The 25,175-nt window shown below is 45.2% G+C and overlaps 1 protein-coding gene and 1 long non-coding RNA gene across 2 annotated transcripts in view; one reads left to right on the forward strand and one right to left on the reverse strand.

Moving 5' to 3' along the window:
• Window positions 1–7,683, reverse strand: part of LVRN (laeverin) — a 71,417-nt gene extending 63,734 nt beyond the window's left edge. The window contains exon 1 of the mRNA XM_014579229.3: window positions 6,730–7,683. Within this exon, the coding sequence (XP_014434715.1) occupies window positions 6,730–7,382 (653 nt within the window). The 5' untranslated portion in view covers window positions 7,383–7,683. The remainder of the gene's footprint in view (window positions 1–6,729) is intronic.
• Window positions 7,684–11,493: 3,810 nt separating this feature from the next.
• LOC142829879 (uncharacterized) overlaps window positions 11,494–25,175 on the forward strand; it is a 43,960-nt gene continuing 30,278 nt past the window's right edge. The window contains exons 1-2 of the long non-coding RNA XR_012904763.1: window positions 11,494–11,626; window positions 18,660–19,309. This is a non-coding gene — a long non-coding RNA (uncharacterized LOC142829879). The remainder of the gene's footprint in view (window positions 11,627–18,659; window positions 19,310–25,175) is intronic.

Here is a 25,175-nt window from a genome sequence, read left to right on the forward strand (position 1 = left end):
CATTACAAAGGCAATTTCCCCTTTCTGGATAGTCACATCTCTGGACCAAATGCTGTGAATGACCCACTTCCACCCTGAACTGATTAGCTTCATTAACACAAGCAACTTCTTTTTATATACTCTTGCTTCTGTATCTTCCATGCCAATACATCTGATGAACTGAGTTTTACCCAAGAAAGCTTATGCCCTAATAAATCTGTTGTTAAGGTTCCACAGGACTCCTTATTGTTTTTGCGTTTCTGCAGTAACGCCTACAAACAGCCTTTTTCCTAGAACACAACAGTGTTATGACAATACTGGTAGTACTACAACACTCTCCACCTTTTCCCCATGTCCCAGATGTATGGAAAGTAACACTTTTGAAATGGTTAACCCTATTTATACACAACTACAATTTTTAAAAAGCTTACGACCACCACAAACTCATTTGAACCATGTATGGGGATTGGCTCTTGCAGGTAGCTCAGTGTAAATCATGGTGGATCATCCTGGGTAATCCACAGTGGTCCTGTTTTTAATCCTGATGATCATTGGACATAATAAAGGCAATTAAAAAAGCAGGCATTAATGGACACTCCATTATTTGTTTTATCAGTATTCATCATTATCTGTTTTATCAGTATTCATCTAAAACTAGTGAGTCTTCAAGAATCAGTTATATTACCTATCAGAGGAAAAGGCTATATTGTGTAGAGAATGGGTACTATGCAAAACTGCAATGGCTAAGATAGTATTCAAAATCCTAAGCTTTATATTGAAATGTAGCCAGTATTTCAGAACAAATTCCACAGGGACACATACTACTCTTGATCTGAACACACAGCATTCAGTTCACAGCAATAAGAGTTCTGCATGTAGTCTGATGGTACAACATGCTTCCCAAATTCCACGGACTTAATCAAATACAACCTAAGTAGGAAGAAGGAATGCAAGAGTGTCTTTGAAACATCTTTCTATCTGCCCTCATCCTGTCAATAACACTCTTAGCTATATGGCAGCCAAGGATTCCCCAGCTTGACCCCACAAGGATAGATTGTGAGCTACTTTGTAGTGTCTGAAAGCATCCTGATTTGGGGCCAGCCTCATATTTGACTCCCTTTGGTGCTATAAGCACTTCAGAAATCTGCTTCACTCGCTATGCCGGAGGTCAAACTTCTAGCATTCGATTTAGTGGATCTAGTTAAGTCATGAGAACTAAAGAAAGCTGACAGGAGGGTTGCTCACATTGTCCTCCCACTGTGGGGACGCCGCTAAACTCAGCTTAAGGTAAGCTGACTGCAGTTACATATTCTACGTAGCTGGAGTTGCGGACCTTAAGCAACCTTCCAGGTATAGTGTAGACCTGGCTATAGTAGCTACAAATAGTGCTTTCGTTTTTTATACCCTCCATCCACATACATTTCAAGACCTGATTGTGTAACTCACCTAACTTACCATTAACCATTCATGGTCTGTTTGATTATAGATATTGTGTTATTACTTATACTGCTTCTTTTTATTTGTGAGTTTAGTGTGAGAGTACCAGTGAGCTCCAGAGATATAAGAATTTATAGCTCACACAGACATAGGTTTCCCATACCAGTTCATCAAAGTGTTTTAACTCTGATTGAACAAAGTGAGAGAAAAGTTCATTCTCAATGCCAATTAAGCCTCTTGTCTCTGTTAAGATGCAAACAGTTATGTGGATATCTAAGCAGGAGAAAATGTTAACACAAAGTGACAGAAAACCATTATCTTTTGCAAGCTGGTAAAACAGTAGCTTTGCCAAAATTACTATCAACTTCAGTTTGAATTGAAGATCCAGAGGTAAAGGGGCCTTATTATATAGTGTCTGAGCGATCCAATCCTCCACTAGAATTAGTCCTTTAATGTAATTAAAATATCCTTGTCAGGTACCTTATTAGACCTTACAAATGATTGTCCCAAAATACATCCATGTTGCAGAAGGAGGGCTGAGTTTCTGCAGTACAAACTGCAAGAGACTCAGAGCTAGAAACTGCTACAATAAGTATGAAGACTTCATTCTGAAAGGAGAAGTTACAAGATAGTGTTACACAGACCACATTCAGAGAAAGTAATTTTAAATAATGATAGAAATGTAGCTGTGTTAGTCTGGTGTAGCTGAAACAAAATACAGGACTATGGCTGTGACTATTTTCTTCCATTATTTGATCTGAGGAAGTGGGTCTGGCCCACGAAAGCTCATCATCTAATAAACCATTTTGTTAGTCTTTAAAGTGCTACATAGTCCTGTATTTTGTTTTAATTTTAAATAAGACATTACATCTAACTGACGTAAGAACAGCAAGAATGCAGACAAGAGCAGATAAGCAAAGAAACATGTTAAATTTGCAACCCATAGACTTCCTTTGATTCAGTCTACTGTCAGGCACAACTGGAATCTTTCAACCAGACTGCAATTTTACATAACATAGTTACTACAGAGCAAATTCAGGATCAAAAGGAACAATTCATATAATCTTTTTGCCACTTTGCTAGGCTTTTTTTTTGAAAGTTATACCTCAAAATGAAGTCACACAATAGAGAACAGAATGTAAATGTGTACTAAGAATACATATTGATTTATATATTTAGTGGCGTGGTAGGCTACATTTATTTATATAATTTTAAAAGAGGTTTTCCAAGGAAATTAAGTAAAGTGTTCTAGTTTTCCTTAATTCAAACTGCAAAATTAGACAAATACCCAGTGTATAAAGAGGCCCATAAAAGAAGGTATGAAGATTGTGAGAAAAAATAGAAGAAATCTGTAAAAATAAAAACTCCTTCTGTCCTTCTCTCAAGACAAATAACCTCACAACAAAAATTAGGGGAAAAAAGCAATTAGTAGAAGTTAAATTTTCAAGATTTGATATACAATGATATCACTGGAGTTAGGTTAAGTCACATGAACTTTTTTGTTTCAAAACCAATAAAAAGGATTTAACATTTTTTTGTTATGTCCTTTTACATTCTGTTCTCTATTGTGTGACTTCATTTTGTGGTACAACTTTCCAAAAAAAGCCTAGCAAAGTGGCAAAAAGATTATATGAATTGTTCCTTTTGATCCTGAATTAGCTCTGTAGTAACTATGTTATGTAAAATTGCAGTCTGGTTGAAAGATTTCAGTTGTGCCTGACAGTAGACTGAATCAAAGGAAGTCTATGGGTTGCAAATTTAACATGTTTCTTTGCTTATCTGCTCTTGTCTGCATTCTTGCTGTTCTTACGTCAGTTAGATCTAATGTCTTATTTAAAAGTCCTTTTTATTGGTTTGAGTTCATGCATGAATGGATGTTTTTAGCTAAGTGGTTATTATTTATTTGGTATATTCTCATAATTGCCAACCTGCTCATAGACAACTTAATCTAATGAATTAATCAGTAGGTTGGGACCCAACAATACCAGAATTCTGATTCTAATCCTAGCTCTACTGACCTCGAGCAATTCACTTTTCCTATTCCAAAGATGAAAAACATATTGATGTGCTCTGTTTGTCTTGTGCGTCTTAGTTTGGACAATGAAAATCAATTAAGTTTCATTTTTGTTTAATGCGTTTTCTTTCCAGATTCTTAGGATGGAATTTGCCAGTGCAAAGCCTATGCAGCAGTTATTTTGCAGGTAAATGCATTTAAAATGACTGTTTTTTATTTAACATGTACTGAGCCAACCTTAAATTGATAGTATCTGTGTACTGTGTGCATAGTTTTTTCAAAGTGCAAAGCACTGTCAATAGCTATTTTAATTTTATTGTTGCAGTTAAGCAAACACTAACATCCATACTAGGTAACAACAACACTCACAGACTGCTCCACTCTATACCTAAGTACCATTCTATTCTAACATACACATGCAGCATATGGATCTAATTCCTCAAACAAAACAAAACAAAGATATCACTCAAACACACAGCCTGAACTCTATCCTTAGCTCAATAAGATGTATTCTCTGCAGGCAGATATCTACAGTGAAGTGCATAATATGTCGTAAGTACATGGAAACATCTGAGGTCAGAGTTAAGGTTTTGCATTTGATGTGTGTACATTGATACACTGGATGTGCATACTGTCCTAGTTCCTCCTATCAACACATCAGTGGAAGAGGAGCTCTGAAACAGTCACAGCACAGAGCAGTATAACTTTGTCTCTTTTGAGGTATTTGCTCCAATGGACTAACCTTTTCTGGTTTGCCAGAGTGGAGCCTCACTCTGGAAGATCTGATAAAGTATACTAGACTAGGAGTAATGTTGGCAATGTTAGCAAGTGTGAGAGGAGCCATGCAGAATGATAAGGCTGGGGCGCAAGACTGGAAGCAAGTTCCACGACTGTCATGTTTGGCACAAAGCATGTATTTCACACACTCCCTGCTCTCTCTGTACCACCTGTTAATGGGAAGGTGCTAGGTCAAGGAAGCTAATGACATCAGAGGTGTGGAGCTTAGTGCTTTTCTGTCTAGGATTAACCTCTTGTGATTCCCCAGAAGAAGGGCACTGCTCTGACAAGCCTGTGGAATTAGGTGTAGTGCTGCCAAGGGATAGCTGAGCAACACAGCTTGGAGTCTAGGGAGAAGGCATGAATGGTATAGTAGGAAGGCATTATGGCAACTAAGGTATAGGCTGTAACAGCAAACTAGGGAATGAGATGGGGCAGGGAAGCAGAAAGTGGCCAGCAGATCTGGGCTGTTCATGTTCATTTTTGCAGATGCAAGAATAGATATTAATGAGCGCAAGAAAAATAACTTCCAATCTGTCTCACTTTAGAATTTGAACGCTGGCTTTCCCTATGTGTGTGAGAAACTTGTAGTTTATGGGATTATAGTGTTTTAGCTACTGGAGGCTGAAAGATGTCTGAGCTATGTTTTGCACTATGGTTTTGCCCACATATTTGGTTTTGAGAACAGGTCTTATGGTGGCCACCTCAAATAATATAAATAAGGGGCTCTAGAATCTTTCTGCATGCCATCCACTAGTTTGTCTTATTTTTACTGTAGTATAGCACAGGAAAGCTCTTATATAACTGCACAAGTGCTGACTATTTAGTGCTCTTTTGAGAGGATACCGGTGCCAATAATTCAGCAACAATTAACATTAACAGATACAAGCTTTTGACAAATCTGTTTTTCATAAGTCACAATGTGATTGTGAGGGGAGAGAAAGGAAGAGACATACCATGAAACACAGGTGATACAGTAATTCCTCATTTAACACATGCCCGCTTAACATGTTTTCGCGATAACACGATTTTTTTTAGGGAACTTTTTTGAATTACACAACTGTCCCCAGAATAACACGATTTCCCCAGCTTGCCCATTGCTGACAGCTGCACAGGGCTTCCCCCACCTCCCTGCAAAGCGGCAGAGGGTTCGCCGCTCACCGTGCTGTTCTCCGGCGACCCCGCCCCCCTCGCTGGACGCAGTGCGAGTCCCGGCAGAACCGTTACAGGGACATACTCCTAAACCAATCCCCCTCCCTTTTCCTCTCCTTCCCTTCCCCAGAGCCAAACACCTCCCCTCCCTGCTGTAACCTTATGTCCCAGGCCCAACAGACACCACCGCTTGAAACACAACCCCCACCTTTTCCATTATTTTCAGTGGGAAAATTGACCCCGCATAACACGTTTTCACTTAACATAATCATTTTCTGAAACATATCTATAGTGTTAAATGAGGAATTACTGTATAGGGCCCAGTCCTGCTACATTTACTGTGTTAACTTGCACTTTTCTCACACTGAAGTCAATGGAACTACTTTCATAAGTGCTTCCTTATTCACCAAGAATAAGGACACTAGAACCAGAGCTACAGATTGCAAGCCAACAGAGGGAACTTACAGTGTCTTGTTTTATAGTTCCTTGAAGTTGGTAAATAAAAAGCATAGAACAGATTAAGAAGCAATTTATGAATGTCTGTTGCAGTATTTTTCTTCAGAGAAGATTTGCTAACACATTAGCTAATAACAAACTGTGTGTTGTGTAACCATGAAAGGCTGAGGTTGGGGAGGGATATTCCTGTTGTCAAACAAGACTACTTTATTTGTATAGTGTCTTTTATATGTTCTATAGCCACAAACCTACTTTTGTTTTTAAGTCCACATAACAGACAAAAGGAGAACTTAAGCCATCAGCAAAGGAGAATTTTTATTCAGATAAGACCAGATACCAAATTGGGATACAACTGTATTCCATGGCATACACCTAGAGGAAGCTATTACCAAGATGTGTGTCATTTGTTGGACATTTGTACTGATTTTCTTAAAATGCAAGATATGATGAGGTCTGAGGGTTTTGTTTCAGCTTGATCTCTAGAAAGCTTAGAATTCCTTTTTGAGAAGAAAGGAAAGAAGAGAAATACCCGCTCCTTCCTCAAAACTCCCCAAAACAAACAACTGGGGCAATGGTTTTCAGTCTCTCCCTCTTCCCCCCATTTGCGGACCTCTACAAATTTTCAAATGGAAGTGCCAGGAGCCCTCTGGAAATCTCAGCCAGTCAGCAGAGCCCAGGTTGAAAACCACCGATTTAGTGCAGTCAAGGGCCATCTTGCCATTGACCTTGGGTTTGGATGTGAGGCCACTATCCAATCAAGCCTGGAGGAACTGGCCTCCCCTCCTCTGCCCCGCACAAAGTGCCCCACGCCCCCTCCCGCGGCTGGGTGGAGCAAGGCGTCTGGGCCAGCTGGCTGCTGCAGTCCTGCACCTGCCCGTGTCAGCGCTTAGCTCCCGCGGCGCCCGGGCGCTCACCTGCTCTGGCCCTGGTCCGTGTAGTGGGTGAGGAAGAGCCCGTCCAGCTCCTCGCTCAGGGTCCCCCTGAAGCTGAGCTGCAGCACGTAGCTGCCGCCGGCCAGCAGGCTCCGCCGCAGCTCCAGCACCGCGTACTCCCGCTCCTCCTCCAGCCACAGCTCCTCCACCTGGATGCTGCCGCCGCCGTTGGCGCGGGCCGGCTCCTCCGGCAGGGGCCCCCGCACGGCCGCCCCCCACAGCTCCAGCTGGGCGCTGTGCAGCAGCACCGTGTCCGTGTCCTGCGCGCAGCGCACCGTGATGTTCACCTGGCCCGAGAATCCGAAGGGGGCGGGCTGGCCGGGGCTCACGCGCGGCCACAGCCGCAGCTGGTAGTGCAGGGGCAGCAGCGCGCCGGGCAGGCGGGGGTGGTCCCAGGCTCCCGGCCGGCGCGTGCTGCCGGGGCTGGGGGTGCAACAGCCGGTGCCTGCCGTCCCCGGGCGGGCTGTGGGCGAGGGGGGAGCCTCTGCCGCGCGCAGCTCCTCCGCCTCGTGTAGGCAGCGCCCGTACAGAGCCCCCAGCACGGCCAGCGCCAGCAGCAGCGCGGCCAGCAGCAGGGCCAGCAGGGCGGCGGGCTTCCTGCCCAAGTAGAAGCCGGAGGCGGCTTTGGGTCCCATGGCAGCAGGCGGCGGGAGTCGGGGACTCTCCGGCCGCGGCGGCTGAGCTGGGCTGCACACCAGGAAGGCGGGTGGAGGTGGAGCCCCTCGAGCGAGGGGCGAGGCAGGAGGACGGGGAGAGAAGACATGAAGCGCTCGCGCTCGCTCCTTGCTCTGGAGGAGGGGAAAGGTAAGAGGCGGATCTGGACACTAGCCCCTGGTTCCTCAAGTCTGAATGTCTAAGACCCGTTCTAGCCCCTCCTCGAACGAAACACCGACGCGTGTTCCTGGCACGTCCTCCTACGCCACCACCGCGAAGACCTAGCCCCACTCTCTGGATCTAGCCATGCCCGCTCAGGTGTTGGCCCTCACCCTTGACATCCTAGAGCGGGAACGGAGAACCCGGGGAGCTGCTCCTAACGCACCAAAATGAATAACTCCAGTGTGTCGGGGCACGAAGTTGCTTACCCCAAGCAGTTCTGCCACAAAGCCACGAACTTATGGTTTTTCTGTGGCATTATTCTCACAGCCAGTGACCATTGTTTAGAATCAAAGGGTATGTCTACACTACCCCGCTAGTTCGAACTAGGGTGGTAATGTAGGCATACCGAACGTGCAAATGAAGCCCGGGATTTGAATTTCCCGGGTTTCATTTGCATAAGCTGGCCGGCGCCATTTTTAAATGCCGGCTTGTTTGAACCCCGTGCCGCGTGTTGCCACGCGGCACGGGCTAGATAGTTCGAACTAGCAAGCCATTCCGAACTATCTGTACACCTCGTTCCATGTGGAATGGCTTGCTAGTTCGAACTATCTAGCCCGTGCCGCGTGTAGCCGTGCGGCACGGGGTTCGAACAAGCCGGCATTTAAAAATGGCGCCAGCCGGCTTATGCAAATGAAGCCCGGGAAATTCAAATCCCGGGCTTCATTTGCACGTTCGGTATGCCTACATTACCACCCTAGTTCGAACTAGCGGGGTAGTGTAGACATACCCAAATGGCTGATCACTTCACAGGCATTTTGCCCAGAATCGTAAGTGAGCTCTGAAGAGCAAAACCCGGGGATCCATCTTCAGGGAACAGGGCATTACATTGGTCGATCTGATTGCAACAAAATACAACAGGAAGCAGTACCAGTTTTGTTCTCAGCAGTTCTCAATCCAGGCTATTTAACTGGTGTCTTCCGTCTGTACTGGGGGCTGGGCTTTAATGTTGAAAACCATTGTCCTAAGTGCTTGTTTGGGGTTTTGAGGAGGTGAGGGGGCACCAAGTATTTCTCTTCTTTCCTCTTTTCCCAAAAAAGGAATTAAGCTTTTTAGAGATCCAGATGAACCAAAACCTCAGATCTCATCACATCTTGTATTTTAACACACAAACACCAATTCTACTCATCCTATAGGTTGGTCTCCAACTGAATCTATATCATCCTGGACTGAAGGCCTGACATTAGGGCCTACAGTTTGCTTACTCCCATGAGGATGTTATGGCAATCAATAAAGCTGATATTTGGCAAAGGAGGGACAGAGAATAAGTTGCTATGAGATCAGACAGAGGTCCCACATGATGCACATGGGCATGTCCAGGCCCCTGACCCTGATGGTGCAGTGGGAGAAAAAAGTGCCAGCATGCATCTTCTGGTAGATGCTGGAGTTGTGGAATATGTGGGCATCATGCGCCTTCCCTGACCACCCAATGTTAATGTCAATGAACCAGCCTCGGTGGTCTACGACGGCCTGCAGGACCATGGCAAATACCCTTTCCAGATAATATAATTAGAGGCCTGGTGGTCAGGAGCCTGAATGAAGATGTCGGTGCCGTCAATCCACCCTCCCTCTCCCGCAGTTGGGGAAGCCCATGGAGGCAAAGCCAGTGACAGTGGGGTCCATGTTGCCCAGGATGATGACCTTGCACAGCTGGATAATGTTGATGGCCATCATCACTTGTAGAAGGAGACAAACAGAGAATCACAGGGTTGCCAGAGCCCTTGGGAGGTCCCCAAGCCCAACCTCCTTTCCCCACACCGGGACCAACCCCTATTTACCCAATCCCCGGGCAGGGCTTTGTGAAGGCAGGACTGAAAAACCTTCCAGGAGGGAGCGTCCACCCTCCCTTCCCTAGGGAACCCCATTCCAGTAGTTCACCAGCCTCTGGGACAATAGTAAGAGAGCCATACGTGCATAAGCACAGCCTTGACTGTAGATTTCCCCATGCTGAACTGGTTCCCAATGAAACGGTAGTTGTCTGGTGTGGTGAGCTTCCAAAGTGTGAAGGCGACCTGCTTGTGGAGGGGGATGGTGGGTCACATGTGGGTGTCCTGTTGCCAGAGGGCAGGGGTGATCCACTCACAGAGCTCCAGGAAGGTGTCCTTCCACATGTGGAAATTCTGGAGCCACTGCTGATCATCCCACCGCTTCATGACAATGTGGTCCCACCAGTCAGAACTGATGTCCCAGCGCCAGAAGTGGCAGTGCACAGTGTGCAGGGGGGAGCAGGAGGGGCTGTGCTGCATGAGCAACATCTGGAGAGAGGAGAGGAGGTGCCTCACAGGGAGCGATGGGTCCTGTTCCTGCAAAGCCACAAGGCAGCCTGTAGTAACTGCACCATGAGGTGCAGCATGAAGGCTAACTGGTTATTGCTTTTCAGCAGGCCTGGCCCCATGGCTGGAGTGCTGTGGTGTCTGCAAGGGCAAACAGAGCATGCAGTGAGAAAGAGTTTGCTATCCTTCAAGTAGGTGGGCAATGGAGATGAGACTGAGACACGACTGTACAGAGGTTCCCTTTAAGCATGAGCCTCAGATAGCCTCATACAGCAGTTACAGGAAGTGACTGCTGTCCTGTTGCCCTGCCCAAAGTGCTTCCAGGGGACCTTAAATGTGATTCAGGCTTCAATCAGTGTGGATGCTCTATTTCAAAATAGCTACTTCAGGAGTTTATATTCCAAAAATAGCTTATTTTGAAACAAGTGTGTAATGTAGATGTAACCTACACATGCATGTTTTCAAATCCAAAGTAGCCCTAAGGCTACATGCAGAATTTTTGTCTAAGGCGAGTTCACAGTTTCACCTTAGCTAAACAATATACTTACCTGTATTCTTTATTGAGAACATAAGAATGGCCACACTGGGTCAGACCAAGGGTCCATCTAGCCCAATATCCTGTCTGCCAACAGTGGCCAATACCACATGCCCCAAAAGGAGGGAACACAACAGGTAATCATCACATGATTCCTCTTCTGTCATCCATTTCCAGACAAACAGAGGCTAGGGACACCATTCTTACTCATCCTGGCTAATAACGGCCAGAAAATCTCTCTACAAGATGTAACATCACAGCAGAAACCTGGGACCAGCCCAGAGTAAATAAAGCCTTCTGCAGATCTGAAGGGATCTCCAAAGGAACCTCATGGCTGAGTCTCCAGGAAACTGATGCCTGGCCAGCACTCCAGCCACCACCGAAATCAAAAGTGAATGCCATCTGGTCCTGATGACTCGTTACTGTTAAGTTTTCAATCTGTTCCAGAACCTCCTCTGATGACAGTTTAAGCCACACACAGATGCAAATGAACAGTGTTGGATGTGAGATGATGCTTGGCATTTTGTCTGGAGAAAGTTAAAACATTTTGGTCATCACCTTAAGTATTGGTCTCCAACGTGGATCATTTGAACAGTCAGGCATTCTCCACACAAATGATTTCCAGATGGATCACTTCCTGCATTAGGACAGCACATGGGTAGCACATTCAATGAAAGCCCAAGCGGCTTCAAATCACATTCTTCAGGGAAGTTTCTATATTGGACATTTGCAGGGCTGCTAACTGGTATTCAGTGCATACTTTTACCAACCACGTTGCTATTATGACCATGTCTGCCTCAGATGCAAACTGCAGATGTTCTTTAAACAGACTCTAGGTCCCTCCTCCTTCTCTTACTGCTTGTTAGTTGCCTGATTGAAATATACATCTGCAACCACTCAAAGAAGGGGAAAAAACGGTTACTTACCTCGTAACTGTTGTTCTTCGAGATGTGTTGCTCATGTTCATTCGAATGAGGTGTGCGCGCACCGCATGCATGGATTCCGGAGCTTTTTCCCCAGCAGTACCCTCAGGCCAGTAGGGAGCTCCCTGGAGTAGCGACGCTATATCAGCACATATATATTCCTGCTGGCCCTACCTACCCTCAGTTCCTTCTTGTCAGAACTCTCCAACAAAGGGGAGGCAAGTGGGATTTCGAATGGACATGAACAATACATCTTGAAGAACAACAGTTATGAGGTAAGTAACCATTTTTTCTTCTTCAAGTGCTTGCTCATGTCCATTCAAATGTGGTGACTCCCTAGCTGAAACATAGGAGGTGGGATCAGAGACTAGTGGTTCTTTAACTCAGAAATTGATTGCAGTACTGCCCTACCAAGAGCAGCAGCATCCCTGGCCTGCTGTAATGTGCTGTGAAAGTGTGCACAGAAGACCATGTAGTTGCCCTGCAAATGTCCAGTATGGGAACCTGTGCAAGGAAGGCCACTGCGGAGGTAGGCACTCGAATGGAATGAGCCATGATGTGGCGTACTGCCTTACCAGCAAGGTCATAGGACTCCCTAATACTGGAAGTGAGCCATGATGATAAGCACTGGGCTGATACCGGCATGCTCTTCATCCTCTCCGCTATTGAAATAAAGACCTGTGGTGATTTTTTTGAAATTCTCTTGTCCTGTCTATATAAAAGGCCAGTGCCCTCCTGGCATCCAAAGAGTGCAAGCAGGAGGTAAATATCTTGTGACATGTGAAAGTTGGAGACCACCTTAGGGAGAAAGTCCGGGTGGGGGCAAAGCTGATCCTTGTCTTTAAAGAAGACAGTATGGGTGGGGGGAGCTGCAGTTAGCACCCTCAGTTGTGACACCCTCCTAGCTGACGTAATCACCACTATAAAATCGACCTTATAGAATAAGTGCTTTGGGGAGCATGTGGCCAGAGGCTCAAGGTGGGGCTCCACTGCTCCATCCCTGTGGCAGCTGTCCAGAGGCTTCCACGGTGGATGGGGCTCAAGCCCACAGCCCTGCCCTCCCCTCCCCACCCCACCCCATCCCAGGCAAATACCCTATCTGCTAGTCCACTCCAGAACCCACCCCGTATCCCTACCTTCAGTAGGTCCCTTATCCTCATGAGCCTAATAAGCACCAGCTTGAGGTCCCAAGGAGGCACTGATTGCCTCATGCGAGGAAACAAGCTGTCCACACCCCTGATGAACTTCTTGACCGTTGGGTCTACAAACACAGTCTTGCTCCTTTTCCCTGGGTGGAAGATGCTCCTTGAGGGAGGATGTGGAAAGACCTCCCTGTTTCAAATCGGGGAGATAGTCCAGGATAACAGGGATGGGGCCCGATAAGGGTTGTAAACCTGTCTGCAAGGTCCACACCGAAAATCGCCTCCACTTAGCAGAGTATTCCACCCTGGTTGAGGGCTTCCTGCTTTCCAGCAGAACCCTCCTCAACCTTCCGAGCAAGCCTTCTCCATCCTTGTCAGCCATAAACATTCAATGCTGCCAGGTGGAGAGAGGGCAAGTTCGAGTGGCATAGTTGGCCCTTCCCCCAGGTCCTGGGTAATCAGGTCTGACACCAGCATCAGAACCATGAGCCCTCTCCTGTACCAGGTCAAGGAGAGTCGAGAACCAGTGTTCACCTTGCCATTCTGGTGCTATCAGAATGACCTCAGCCCTGAACTGCTTTACCCTGATAAGTACTTTTTGTATCAGAGGGAAGAGCGGAAACGCATAGAGAAGGACTTGGGGCCACCTGGTCTGCAATGCATCTCCCTTGGAACCCAGTCCTGACCTAGGTATGAATAGTATTCCCGGCACTTCCTGTTCCTGTGGAAGGCAAAGAGGTCCACTTGGAGACAGCCTTGCCTCTGAAAGATGTCTACCAGCACCTTGTCCTTGTGGACAGCAAAGGACCGGCTAAGCATGTCTGCCAAGACATTCCTGTTCCCTGGAAAGGTATGCAGCCTCCAGATGGATGTCATGGGCAATACAGAACTCCCAAAGAAACAGAGCTTCCCAGCATGGGAGAAGAAAGAGCTCTTGATATAAAACATTGCCACCATGTTGTTTGTCAGAACAGAGACTACCTGGTGTCTCAGGTTGGACAAAAACACCCGCAGGCCAACCTGACTGCCCTGAGCTCCCTGACATTTATATGAAGGCTCCATTCCTTGGGAGACCACATACCTTGAATCTACTGCTCGGAGAGATGTGTGCCCCATCCTGGGTATGTCTACACTACCCCGCTAGTTTGAACTAGCGGGGTAATGTAGGCATACCGCACTTGCAAATGAAGCCCGGGATTTGAATTTCCCGGGCTTCATTTGCATAAGCGGGGAGCCGCCATTTTTAAAACCCCGCTGGTTCGAACCCCGTGCAGCACGGCTACACGGGGCTCGAACTAGGTAGTTCGGACTAGGCTTCCTATGTACCGGTGTACTTCCGGTGTACCGGTAGTTCGGAATAGGAAGCCTAGTCCGAACTACCTAGTTCGGGCCCCATGTAGCCGCGCTGCACGGGGTTCGAACCAGCGGGGTTTTAAAAATGGCGGCTCCCCGCTTATGCAAATGAAGCCCGGGAAATTCAAATCCCGGGCTTCATTTGCAAGTGCGGTATGCCTACATTACCCCGCTAGTTCGAACTAGCGGGGTAGTGTAGACATACCCCCTGTGTCAGAAGCATCAGTGACCAGTTGCACCGAAGGGCTCAGGCTGGTGAAGGGAACTCCAGTACATACCACTGCCTCCTGAAGCCACCATTTGAGGGAGTGGATGATATCCTGGGGAACTGTGAGGATCACGTCCCACACGGTATGGGACTGGTTGTGAGCATGTGCTTGCCAGGCTTGCAGAGGTCTGAGCCTTAGAAGGGCATGACAGACCTCATAAGTGCAAGCTGCCATGTGGCCCAGCAGCTTCATGCAGTTGTTCACTGTAGTGAAAGGCAAGATCATGAGGCCATGTATAATGAATCTGATAGTCATAAACCTGGCCTTGGAGAGCAAGGTCGTGGCTGTGGTTGAATCCAAATGGGCCCCCATGAAGTCTATCACCTGTGTGGGCGTAAGAGTGAACTTCTCCTCATTTATAAGGAGGCCAAGCCTGCAAAACAGACTTTTGACAAGATCTATGTGTGATAGCATCTTGAGTGTCCCCTGATTAGCCAATTGTCCAGGTAGGGAAAAACCTTAACTCTGCCTCTCCTGAGGAAGGTAGCCATGGTGGCCATACACTTTGTGAAGACCCTTGGTGCCATGGACAGATCAAAGGAGAGGTCCGAAAACTGGAAATGGTTTTGTTCTATCGTAAACCTGAGAAACCTCTTGTGGGCCGGTCCCATATGAAGAGAGGCTAAAGAGACTGGGACTTTTCAGCTTAGAAAAGAGGAGATGGAGGGGGGATATGATAGAGGTCTATAAAAGCATGAGTGGGGTGCAGAGGGTGCATACAGAAAAGTTCTTCATTAGTTCCCATAATAGAAGGACTAGAGGACACCAAAGGAAAGGAATGGGTAGCAGGCTTCAAACTAATAACAGAAAGTTCTTCTTCACAAAGCAAATAGTCAACCTGTGGAACTCCTTGCTGCAGGAGGCTGTGAAGGCTAGAACTAGAACAGAGTTTAAAAAGAAGTGAGATTAATTCATGGAGGTTGGGTCCATGGAGTGGTATTAGCCAGGGGGTAGGTGTGGTGTCCCTGCCCGAAGTTTGAGGAAGGCTGGAGAGGGATGGCACGAGACAAATGGCTTGGTCACTGTCTTTGGTCCATCCCCTCCAGGGTCCCTAGGGTTGGCCGCTGTCGGCAGACAGGCTACTGGGCTAGATGGACCTTTGGTCTGACCCAGTACGGCCATTCTAAGCTCAGGGCTCAGGGTCGGGGGTCTCAGTGGACCACCTTGATTTTCATGCAAACCTGCTCCTGGGTGGCCAGGCTGGCAGCTCTCCTGCCCTAGACGGCCACTTTCCTGTGCCTAGAGCGGAGGTCGTGGACGAGGTCCATGATGTCCGCACTGGACCAGGCGGGTGCCCGCCTCTTGCAGTCCTGGGCAAGCTCCTGGGAGCCGCCAGCCTGGTCCTGGGAAGAGGGGGAGGGCTGGGGGGCATCGGGTGGCTGGCTCGAGCCGTGCCAGGTGCAGGGTCTGCTGGCTGGGTGCTGGCAGGCTTGCACCTGGCACGGGCACCGTAGCCAGCCCGTGCCCCTTTAAGGGGTCCGGGGCCGGGAGGGGGGCAATAGAGTTTCCCTGGTGTTGGCCAGAGTGGCCACCAGGGAAACCTGGGGAGGGCTAGCCTCCCACTAGTTCGAATTAAGGGGCTACACACCCCTTAATTCGAACTAGTAAGTTAGAACTAGGCTTAGTCCTCGTACAATGAGGTTTACCTAGTTCGAACTAAGTGCTCCGCTAGTTCGAATTAAGTTCGAACTAGCGGAGCGCTAGTGTAGTGCCTATCAAAGTTAATTCGAACTAACGTCTGTTAGTTCAAATTAACTTTGTAGTGTAGACATACCCTGGGCTAGTTGAGAAAGCACAAAGATGCTCCAGCTACCATCACGGGTGCTAAGAAGGAACTGAGGGCAGGGGGGACCAGCAGGTGTATATATGCGCTGATATAGCAGTGCCACTCCAGGGCGCTCCCTGCTGTCCTGACAGGTTCCACTGGGAAAAAATCTCCAGAATCTGTGCACATATCACACACACACACACACACACCTCATTTGAATGGACATGAGCAAGCATTCAAAGGAGAAAAATTATTTACCAGTACTGTATATGTTGTACTTCAAGATACGAGTGCAAGTATTTCACAACCCACCCTCTACCTCCTCTGCATCAAAGTACCCATTCATGCCATGGGAAGGCATTAAGGGGAGAAACAGGATGGCGCTGGCCTTAAATACCCTAGGGAGGGACCATTAAGAGATGCTGCTCAATGAGTACTTTTTAGCCAAGTTCTCTGGCTTCAGTATGCAAGGCAAAGGCACACATCAGTAGACTATATGTCTCTAGTCACATAATGAAGAGCAGCAGTTACAGTACAGGTAAGTAACCCATTTTTTGTAGACATTCTTTGTAAATAAGCAAGATTACGACAAAGAAATACCTGGACTCCATCATCAATTTTTCCTCCTAAGTGAAACAATCTGCAGGACCCTGATTTTTGACAAAATGCTGAGACTGAAAAAAGACAACACTCTGTTGCTTGGATTGTGTAATCCCCATGCAAAGAGCAGAAGAAACTGACAAGTTTTTCCCTTCCACCTTGAGACTGCAAAAACTGCTTTTCCTGAGAAGATTATATCATCGAGGAATTCACTGGAGGAAACCAGAAACTCTTTTAAATACAACTTTTTGTTGTTCACGTGAGAGGAAAAGTAATGGGACATTATTCATAATTTATTTTCAAAGTCTCTGGAAACTCTTCTCAGAGCTACTCCAGATGTAAAACAGATATCATGAAACAGAGATTAAAAAAGGTATTTAGATGCATAGATACTTTCTGCAATGCCTATAGATGTTTCACACCAATACACTCACTTCTCACTATTCCTTAATTTTGAATCAAAATACAGGCAAAAGGATGCATTATGTGCAAGAGCAAAGAGTTGAAGTCCAGATATAAAAAAGATGAATTTGGTCAGGAAGGCTAATCTGATTTGCTAATCCAACTTCCATTTAAGGGGAAATTATGGGAAGTCACTACTGAGACAATTATACTGCAGAAGCAAGATTAATCTAGTGTCTTTGTTCCAGGTTTTCTGTAAAGACTGTCCAAAGTGTATGTTAAACTTAAAAAACAGCAAATAGTCTGGTATCATTTTAAAGACTAACAAAACATGGAGATGGTATCATGAGTTTTCGTGGGCACAGACCACTTCTTCAGATGGCCAGAGTGTTGGATGTTCAGAACTAAAATAAATAGGAGAGTGAAGGGAAAAAGAAAAAAATGGGAACGAGAAACAAGAAGCAGTAGGTAGTGGGTATAAAAAAATCAAGGGGAAAGCCGAGCTGGAATGTAACAGGAAAAACAAATAGTTTGTAAGCACCTAAAGACTGGATAGTCAAGAGAGGCAGATAAAAACCATTAGTAAGCAATAGAGAAGAAGCTTTCAAAGTGTATGTGTTTTGGACAGCTGCATTTCCAGGAAGCCAAAAAATCAGATGAGAGAATCACAAATAAGAGCTACAATACAGGAAAATTGGTGCAATGCAGTGTTCAGATGAAACAAGTGGCTTTTTAAAAATAATAGCACCAGATTAAGCACAACTAGTTATAAGAACCTGGACTGATTTCAAAAGGCTGCTGTGTGATACATGTGTTGTAATCTACTTTTTTGTAGTTGTCTGAAAAATACTGTCCAGAACCCAGGACTGAAGAAAACATTAGTGTCCTTCCTAATAGTTCACTAAATTGTCCAACTATCCTCCCACTGTCACAGGAGAATTTCAGTATTTTTTTAGTTTTTACACTTGTTTCCCCTCAGACTGTACTAAACAGTAAAAGAAACTTTTGTTTGTGAGATCAGAAAACAACTAGCGAGTATTAAACTCAATGCAATAACAATGATTTCAAGATTCAAATATTTTCATGCTGTATTTTTTGGCATCACTTCTATGAATTTACCACAAGCCACAGGAGAGCTCATTCTTCTGTTTTTGTAGGATGCTTCATTTTTACAGCAAAAACAAAATAGGGGAAGGACAAAAACCTATGCTAATTATTGTGACGAAGTGCTATGTTTGTAAAAGTAATGACAAGCTTGTAGAATTAATATAATTAATATTACAACGTGTTATGAAGAGAGGGATTCATTCTCTGTTTAGCTGATTTTACCAAAGATCTGGTTGAGCATTAAAAGAAAAGATTTTTTCAGAGAAGTAAAATAGCAACATGATAATGGTGCTGCCTCTAATAATAATAAACCTTAACTTCTCTTATCCAGTGTTAAGAGCAGATAAAAATTCACTAATTACAAATTTATAGTACATTATTTTCAAAGAGGAATGGACTGTTACAGTCAAGAAAAATCATGTATTTATAAAGCTTGAAAAAAGATACCAATTTTGAAGTATTACATTGTCAAAATAAAGATTGAGGTTATGTAAAATAATACTCATTTACAGAAATTTGGATTAAGCTATTTTAATGTTTCTGAATTTTGAAATCAATAAATGTGAAGAACATTTCTGAATAAGTTATTTTTAATTTAAAAAAATCAAAGGCTTTCTTTTATAAATGTCCTAGAAGACTTACCCAGCATTGCTTGTGTTTCGGTTAGGGTGCTGGGAGGTTTGGAGATGCTCCATCAGAGAAGATGAAGACTTCCTCGATAGAAGACAGTATTTAATACTGCAGGCACAGAAGGCTGAGGAACCAGTGAGGGCAGTACAGAACAAGGAAGAAAACTAGCAGCATGTAACCTCCAGGAGAAGAAAGTCAACTCAGGTATCCCCATTTCCAATGGAGATAAATAACCACTTTCAGGCTCTCTGCACAGGCACTATGGTGAAGAATTCCCTCTCAGGGAAGGGATCAGAAGAAGACCCCATTGACTGAAAGGCATGGAATGCGTAGTCCTAGAGATGGGTGTTCCATGACCACCACTCTCAAGAGAAGAAGACAGGTGATGGTGGTGAAGGACTATCTCCTAAGAGGGACAGTCATCCATGTGCTGTCCAGACTTGGAATCTCGAGAAGTGTGCTGCTTACCAAGAGCTCAAATTCAGGATGTGACCAAGAGTCTTCCAAAACTGATCAAACCTTCGGATTGCTACCCCTTCTTGCTTCTCCATGTAGGAACTAATAATATGGCCAAGAATGACTTTGAAGAGGTCACTGCAGATTATGTACCACTGGGAAGAAGGATCAAGGAATTAGAAGCACAAGTAGTGTTCTCGTCCATCCTCCATGTTGAAGGAAAAAGTCCAGGTAGGGATTGTCAAATCATGGAAGTAAATGCATGGTTATGTAGGTGATGTTGGAGAATGGGCTTTGGTTTCTTCAACCATGGGACTCTGTTCTGGGCAAAAGGATTGCTAGGAAGTGATGGGATCCACTTAACCAAGAGAGGAAAGAACATCTTTGAGGGCAGGCTTGCAAACCTAGGAGGGCTTTAAACTAGATTTTTTGGAGGATGGTGACCTAAGCCCTGACATAAGTGGGGAAGTGGGATACAGGAAAGAAATACAAGGAGGAAGGAGCAACAAAGGAGGACCCCTGATTCAAACTGAGAACATAGGGCAGTCAACTAGTTATCTAAGGTGTTTGCACACAAATGCAAGAAGCCTGGGAAACAAACAGGAAGAATTAGAAGCCCTGGCCCAGTCAAAGAACTATGATTTGATTGAAATAATGAAGACTTGGTGGGATGACTCACATGACTAGAGCACTGTCATGAAAGGGTATAAACTGTTAAGGAGAACAGGCAGGGGAGAAAAGGAGGAGGAGAAGGAGTTGCACTGTATGTAGGTGAGCAGTATGATTGCTCAGAGCTCCAGTATATAGAGGGAGAAAAGCCTGTTGAGAGTCTTTAAGTTTAGAGGTGGGAGCAACAGAGGTGATGTTGTAGTTGGTGTTTGCTGTAGACCACCAGATCAGGTGGATGAGGTAGATGAGGCTTTCTTTATACAACGAAGAGAAGCTTCCAGATCACAGGCCCTGGTTCTCATAGGGGACATTAACCATCTGTTGGGAGACCAATACAGCAGTACACAGACAATCCAAGAAGTTTTTGGGAGAATGTTGGGGATAACTTCCTGGTACAAGTGCTGAAGGAGCCACCAGAGGCCATGCACTGCTTGACCTGCTGCTCACAAACAGGGGGGAGCTAGTAGGGGAAGTAGATGGGTGGCAACCTGGGCATCAGTGATCATGAGATGGTAGCTTTCAGGATCCTGACAAAAGCAAGAAAGGAGAGCAGCAAAATACACACCCTGGACTTCAGAAAAGCCCTGCTGCAAGTCTGAGAGTTACAAGTGAGTTTGGTACAGTTGTGCAAACCAGGTGAAGAATTTCTAGGGGCACTCCAGGCTAATGATACCCCAACAATGGGCTGAGACAAGCTTGAGAAAGGGAAGGACTGATGACAGCCATCCCACATACCTGGAAGCAATTAAAAAAAAGAATACGCTGCACTGCACAATTTATTAGCGGTCATTTCCAGCTATGGTAAATGATTAGAGTGCAGCCTATCAGGGCATTTGCAGGAATAAAAAAGTGAGGCTTTGGAAGGAACATGTTCTGTGCTCCCCACTGTAGCCCTTTGGCCTGAGGAGGAGCTCTGTGCCCCCACTGATTACTGGGGGGGATGCTCCCAATTGCTCCCTCTTGTGCATGCCCCTGGGCCTAATTAAATCACATATATTCTGTCTTTCTTCCCACATGGCTAGATAGCTGTGTGTGCTGCCAGAGCTCCCCAGGATTCCAGGTGGGATGCCTGGCCGCTGCAGGCCCTGCTGCCACTGGGGGGTACATCAGGCTCCCCAGCCAACGCTTCCCTGCTGCCTGGAATCCTGGGGAGGTCCCGCTCCCACCGGAGGTTCCCTTGCCAGGGCATCTGGCTACCCCAATCCCACTGTTACTGGGGAGTCTCTAGATTCCCTGACCAGGGCTCCTTGGCCACCTGGCTCCGTTGCCACTGGGGGTTTCCCGGGTTCCCCAGTCTCAGAGTGCCTGGCTCCACTGCCACTGGGGATTCCCTGGCCAGGGTAGGGGCTCCCTGTTCGCTGCCTGACCCTGCTGATTCCAGGGGTTTCCTGGCAGAGGCTGTACTCCCCACCCCGCAAGTCCCTCTGACACCAGGGATTCCCTATCCTGGCTGGGGCTCTGCCACCTGGCCCAGCTGCTGCAGCATTCTCACAACTGGCTCCCACTTCTGGGCTCCCCAGCTCCTTGGTCCAGCACCATCCGTGGCCCTGCCAGACCATGGATGTTGCCAGATCAGAGAGTCCTGGAATTGGAAGGCTCAAATAGTATTTGTTCAGGGCTGAAATCTCCTATTAACTGTGTAAAGGGCTCACACCTTCTCCGCCCAACTCCACAGTTGTAGTGGCGGCAGGAAGGTGGCATTTCTCGCCACAGTGCAAAACACACTGAGGGTACGTCTACATTAGCCCCTTAGTTTGAACAAAGGAGGCTAATGAGGGCAACCAAAATTGCAAATGAAGTGCAGGATTTAAATATCCTGCGCTTCATTAGCATGTTCCCAGGCAGTCGCCATTTCTGGAAATTGACTAGCCCGGAGTAACTGTCCGGGTCTACATGCGGCAGTGAAACAGGAGTTTGAAGTAACCCCTTAATTCAAATTAGCTGTTACTCCTCATGGAATGAGCTAATTCAAGTTAAGGGGTTACTTTGAACTCCTGTTTCACTGCCGGGTGTAGATGCAGGCAGTTACTCTGGGCTTGTCAATTTCCAAAATGGCGACCGCCCGAAAGCATGCTAATGAAGTGCAGGATATTTAAATCCCACGCTTCATTTGCAATTTTGGTCACCCTCATTAGCCTCCCTAGTTCAAACTAGGGGGCTAGTGTAGACATACCCTTAGATTTTATGAATTCTTTGTCAGGCATAGAATGTCAAATGTCACATAGTGGATACATTGGGCCATATAGCAAACCTGGTGTATAACTCTGTTTTGTGAGTTATACTAGAGAGGAATCTGTCTCCTTTAGTTTTATCTGTTTTTTAAGTAGGCACGAAATGTTTACCAGAGCCTTGGCTCACATTGCTTACTTTGTTCAGGGATCGCTGCTTCTGCAGATTGTGATTAATGACAGCTGTAGGGTGTGTGTGCAAAACAGTCCACAATAATACAAACGTCTTTTGCTGTAAGTGTTTTTAGCTATCTGTCCCATTATCTTGTCAGGATGGATTTTATCTTTGACAATACGCCAGGTAGTCCAGAGTGATTTTAAAAACCAATGAAAATTACATAGGCCTGATGGAATTCAGGGGTGTTTTCATATTATCTTGATGGATAAGGTTTATTTTTAAGCTTTTTTTTTAGATAATCAATATAAATCTTCACAAGTGAAATATGCGGAGTGCCAGTTAATTACCAAACATTTATTTAGTGACAGTGAGATATTGTTTTTCACAGTTAAAGCTTTAAATGTTAAAACACAAACAGTCACGATCATGTCAAAGTATATAAAGTAAATATTTTTAAATCAAACTCACATTCTCATGCAACATTTTTCTTATTTTGTCCATCTGTAAATGTTGATTATCAATGGAAATATTTGTTGTTTTGTGCATGTTCAGGACACTGATGTTGACAGACATTTATCTATAAAAATTGAATCCTTCCCAACTTCAAATTAAGGCATCTATTTTTCTTATCATATGCCTTACAATGCAGAACTGATTTTCTATTAAAGTCATAATTAATCACACAGGCTAAACAATGCCTGAGCAGTGTTAGTTTGTATCCATGTTGGCAGTCAATTACAAGTGATGATTTCAGTATCTTCAAAGCCCACAGGTGACTTTTTCCCTCCCTTCCCAGATTTCTGGTATCATTTTGCAAGATGAGATTACAGAAGAGTTCACAGCAATGTTATAGAACCTTTATTAATCAGAAAAAACATTTGTGTTTCTTCACAGAAGATGGCTGTATATCAGTTGGGATCACCTTGGCCAGAGCTTAATATTTTACAGACTCTAGAGAATTCTAGGACCTCTTCCTGGCAGAACATTCATTCATAGTTGACTGGAAATATGTTGACGCTTAAGGCTGATCTGCAATGGATTACCATATGTCTCTGATTTAACCCTTTGGAATGTCTCAGCACTGGGATTGCTTTACTTGGACATATTTTATCATTGTCATGGTATAGCCAGTGGGAGCATTCTTTCTACTTGAAAATATTCTGCACTCATCTTTACATAAGAACATAAGAACAGCCATAACAGTGTCAGACCAAAGGTCCATCTAGCCCAGTATCCTGTCTGCCAACAGTGGCCAATATCAGCTGCCCCAGAGGGAGAGATCACAACAGGTAAACCTCATGTGATCCCTCCCCTGTCTCCTACTTCCAGAGAAACATAGGCTAGGGAAACCATTCCTACCCATCCTGGCTAATAGCCATTGTTGGACCTAACCTCCATGAATCTATCTAGCTCTTTTTTGAAGCCTGTTGAAGTTCTAGCCTTCACCACATCCTCTGGCAAGGAGTTCCACAGGGTGACTATGCGCTGAATGAAGAAAAGCTTCCTTTTGTTTGTTTTAAACGTGCTGCCTATTAATTGCATTTGGTGACCCCTAGTTCTTATATTGTGGGAATAAGTAAATAACTTTTCATTATTCACTTTTTCTATACCAGTCATGATTTTATAGACATCTATCATATCCCCCTTAGTCTCCTCTCTTCTAAGCTGAAAAGTCCACGTCTTTTTAATTTCTCTTCATATGGGACCTGTTCCAAACCCCTAATCATTGTTGTTGCCCTTTTCTGAATCTTTTCCAATGCCAATATATCTTTTTTTGAGACGAGGAGACCACATCTGTACGCAGTATTTAAGATGTGGGCGTACCATGGTTTTATATAGAGGCAATAAGATATTTTCTGTCTTATTCTCTATCCTTTTTTTAATGCCTCCTAACATTCTATTTGTTTTTATGACTGCTGCTGCACAGTGAGTGGATGTTTTCAGAGAACTATCCACAATGACTCCAACATCTCTCTCCTGACTTGTTGTAGTCAAAGTAGTCCCCATCATATTGCATATATAGTTGGGATTATGTTTTCCAATGTGCATTACTTTACATTTATCAACATTCAATTTTCATTTGCCATTTTGTTGCCCAGTCACTTAGTTTGGTGAGATCTTTTTGAAGCTCTTCACAGTCTGCTTTGGTCTTAAGTACCTTGAGCAGTTTGGTATCATCTGCAAATTTGGCCACCTCACTGTTTATCCCTTTCTCCAGATCATTTATAAATAAGTTGAATAGGATGTCTCAGGACAGACCTTTGGGAGACACCACCAGTTACTCCACTTGGAAAACTTACCATTTATTTCTACTCTTTGTTTCTTGCCTTTTAACCAGTTATCAGTCCACAAAAGGACCGTGATAACTTTGGTGAGGGAACTTGTCAAAGGCTTTCTGGAAATCTAAGTATACTATATCCACTAGATCCCCCCTGTCCACTTGTTTGTTGATCCCCTCAAAGAACTCTAGCAGATTAGTAGATCCTTTGCCAGGATTCAGCTCAAATACTAAAGCATTTCCAAGGAAGGATCCTTTCCCTGCCCATTCTGACATAAAAAAGAGACAAATAGAAGGATTACTGCCAAATCTTGCATGATTGGCCAATTTTGGACACTGGTTTGCCAGTTGCAGCTAGAGATGTAAATACCCTTTAAAACTGTTAACCAATTAAGGGATTAAAATTATATTGTTTAACTGGTTAATCAATGGAGGACTGGTGCACAGCAGATAGGGCTGGAGTCCCATCAGGCCTGCAGTCCCACTGCCTCTGTGGGGCAGGGGTCCTGCCTGCCAGGTGCAGTGAGGATGCTCCAGCCCGGCCTGCCCTCCACAGATGACTGTCCACTGGAGTTTGGATAGATCTGGTTAACCAGTTACCAGGTAAACGGGTTAACCGGTTAACCTTTTAAATCCCTACTCACAGCATTAGGTAACATGCCTCATGGCAAAAGATGATAAATAAAAAGCTATGATGTGCTATAGAAGGCATAATCTGAATCTATATACAGGCAGTCCCCGGGTTACGTGGATCCGACTTATGTCGGATCCCTACATACGAACGGGGCTTTTCTCACCGCGGCG

Source organism: Pelodiscus sinensis, chromosome 6 (genome assembly GCF_049634645.1).
Source record: "Pelodiscus sinensis isolate JC-2024 chromosome 6, ASM4963464v1, whole genome shotgun sequence".
In the NCBI taxonomy this organism is placed as follows: domain Eukaryota; kingdom Metazoa; phylum Chordata; order Testudines; family Trionychidae; genus Pelodiscus; species Pelodiscus sinensis.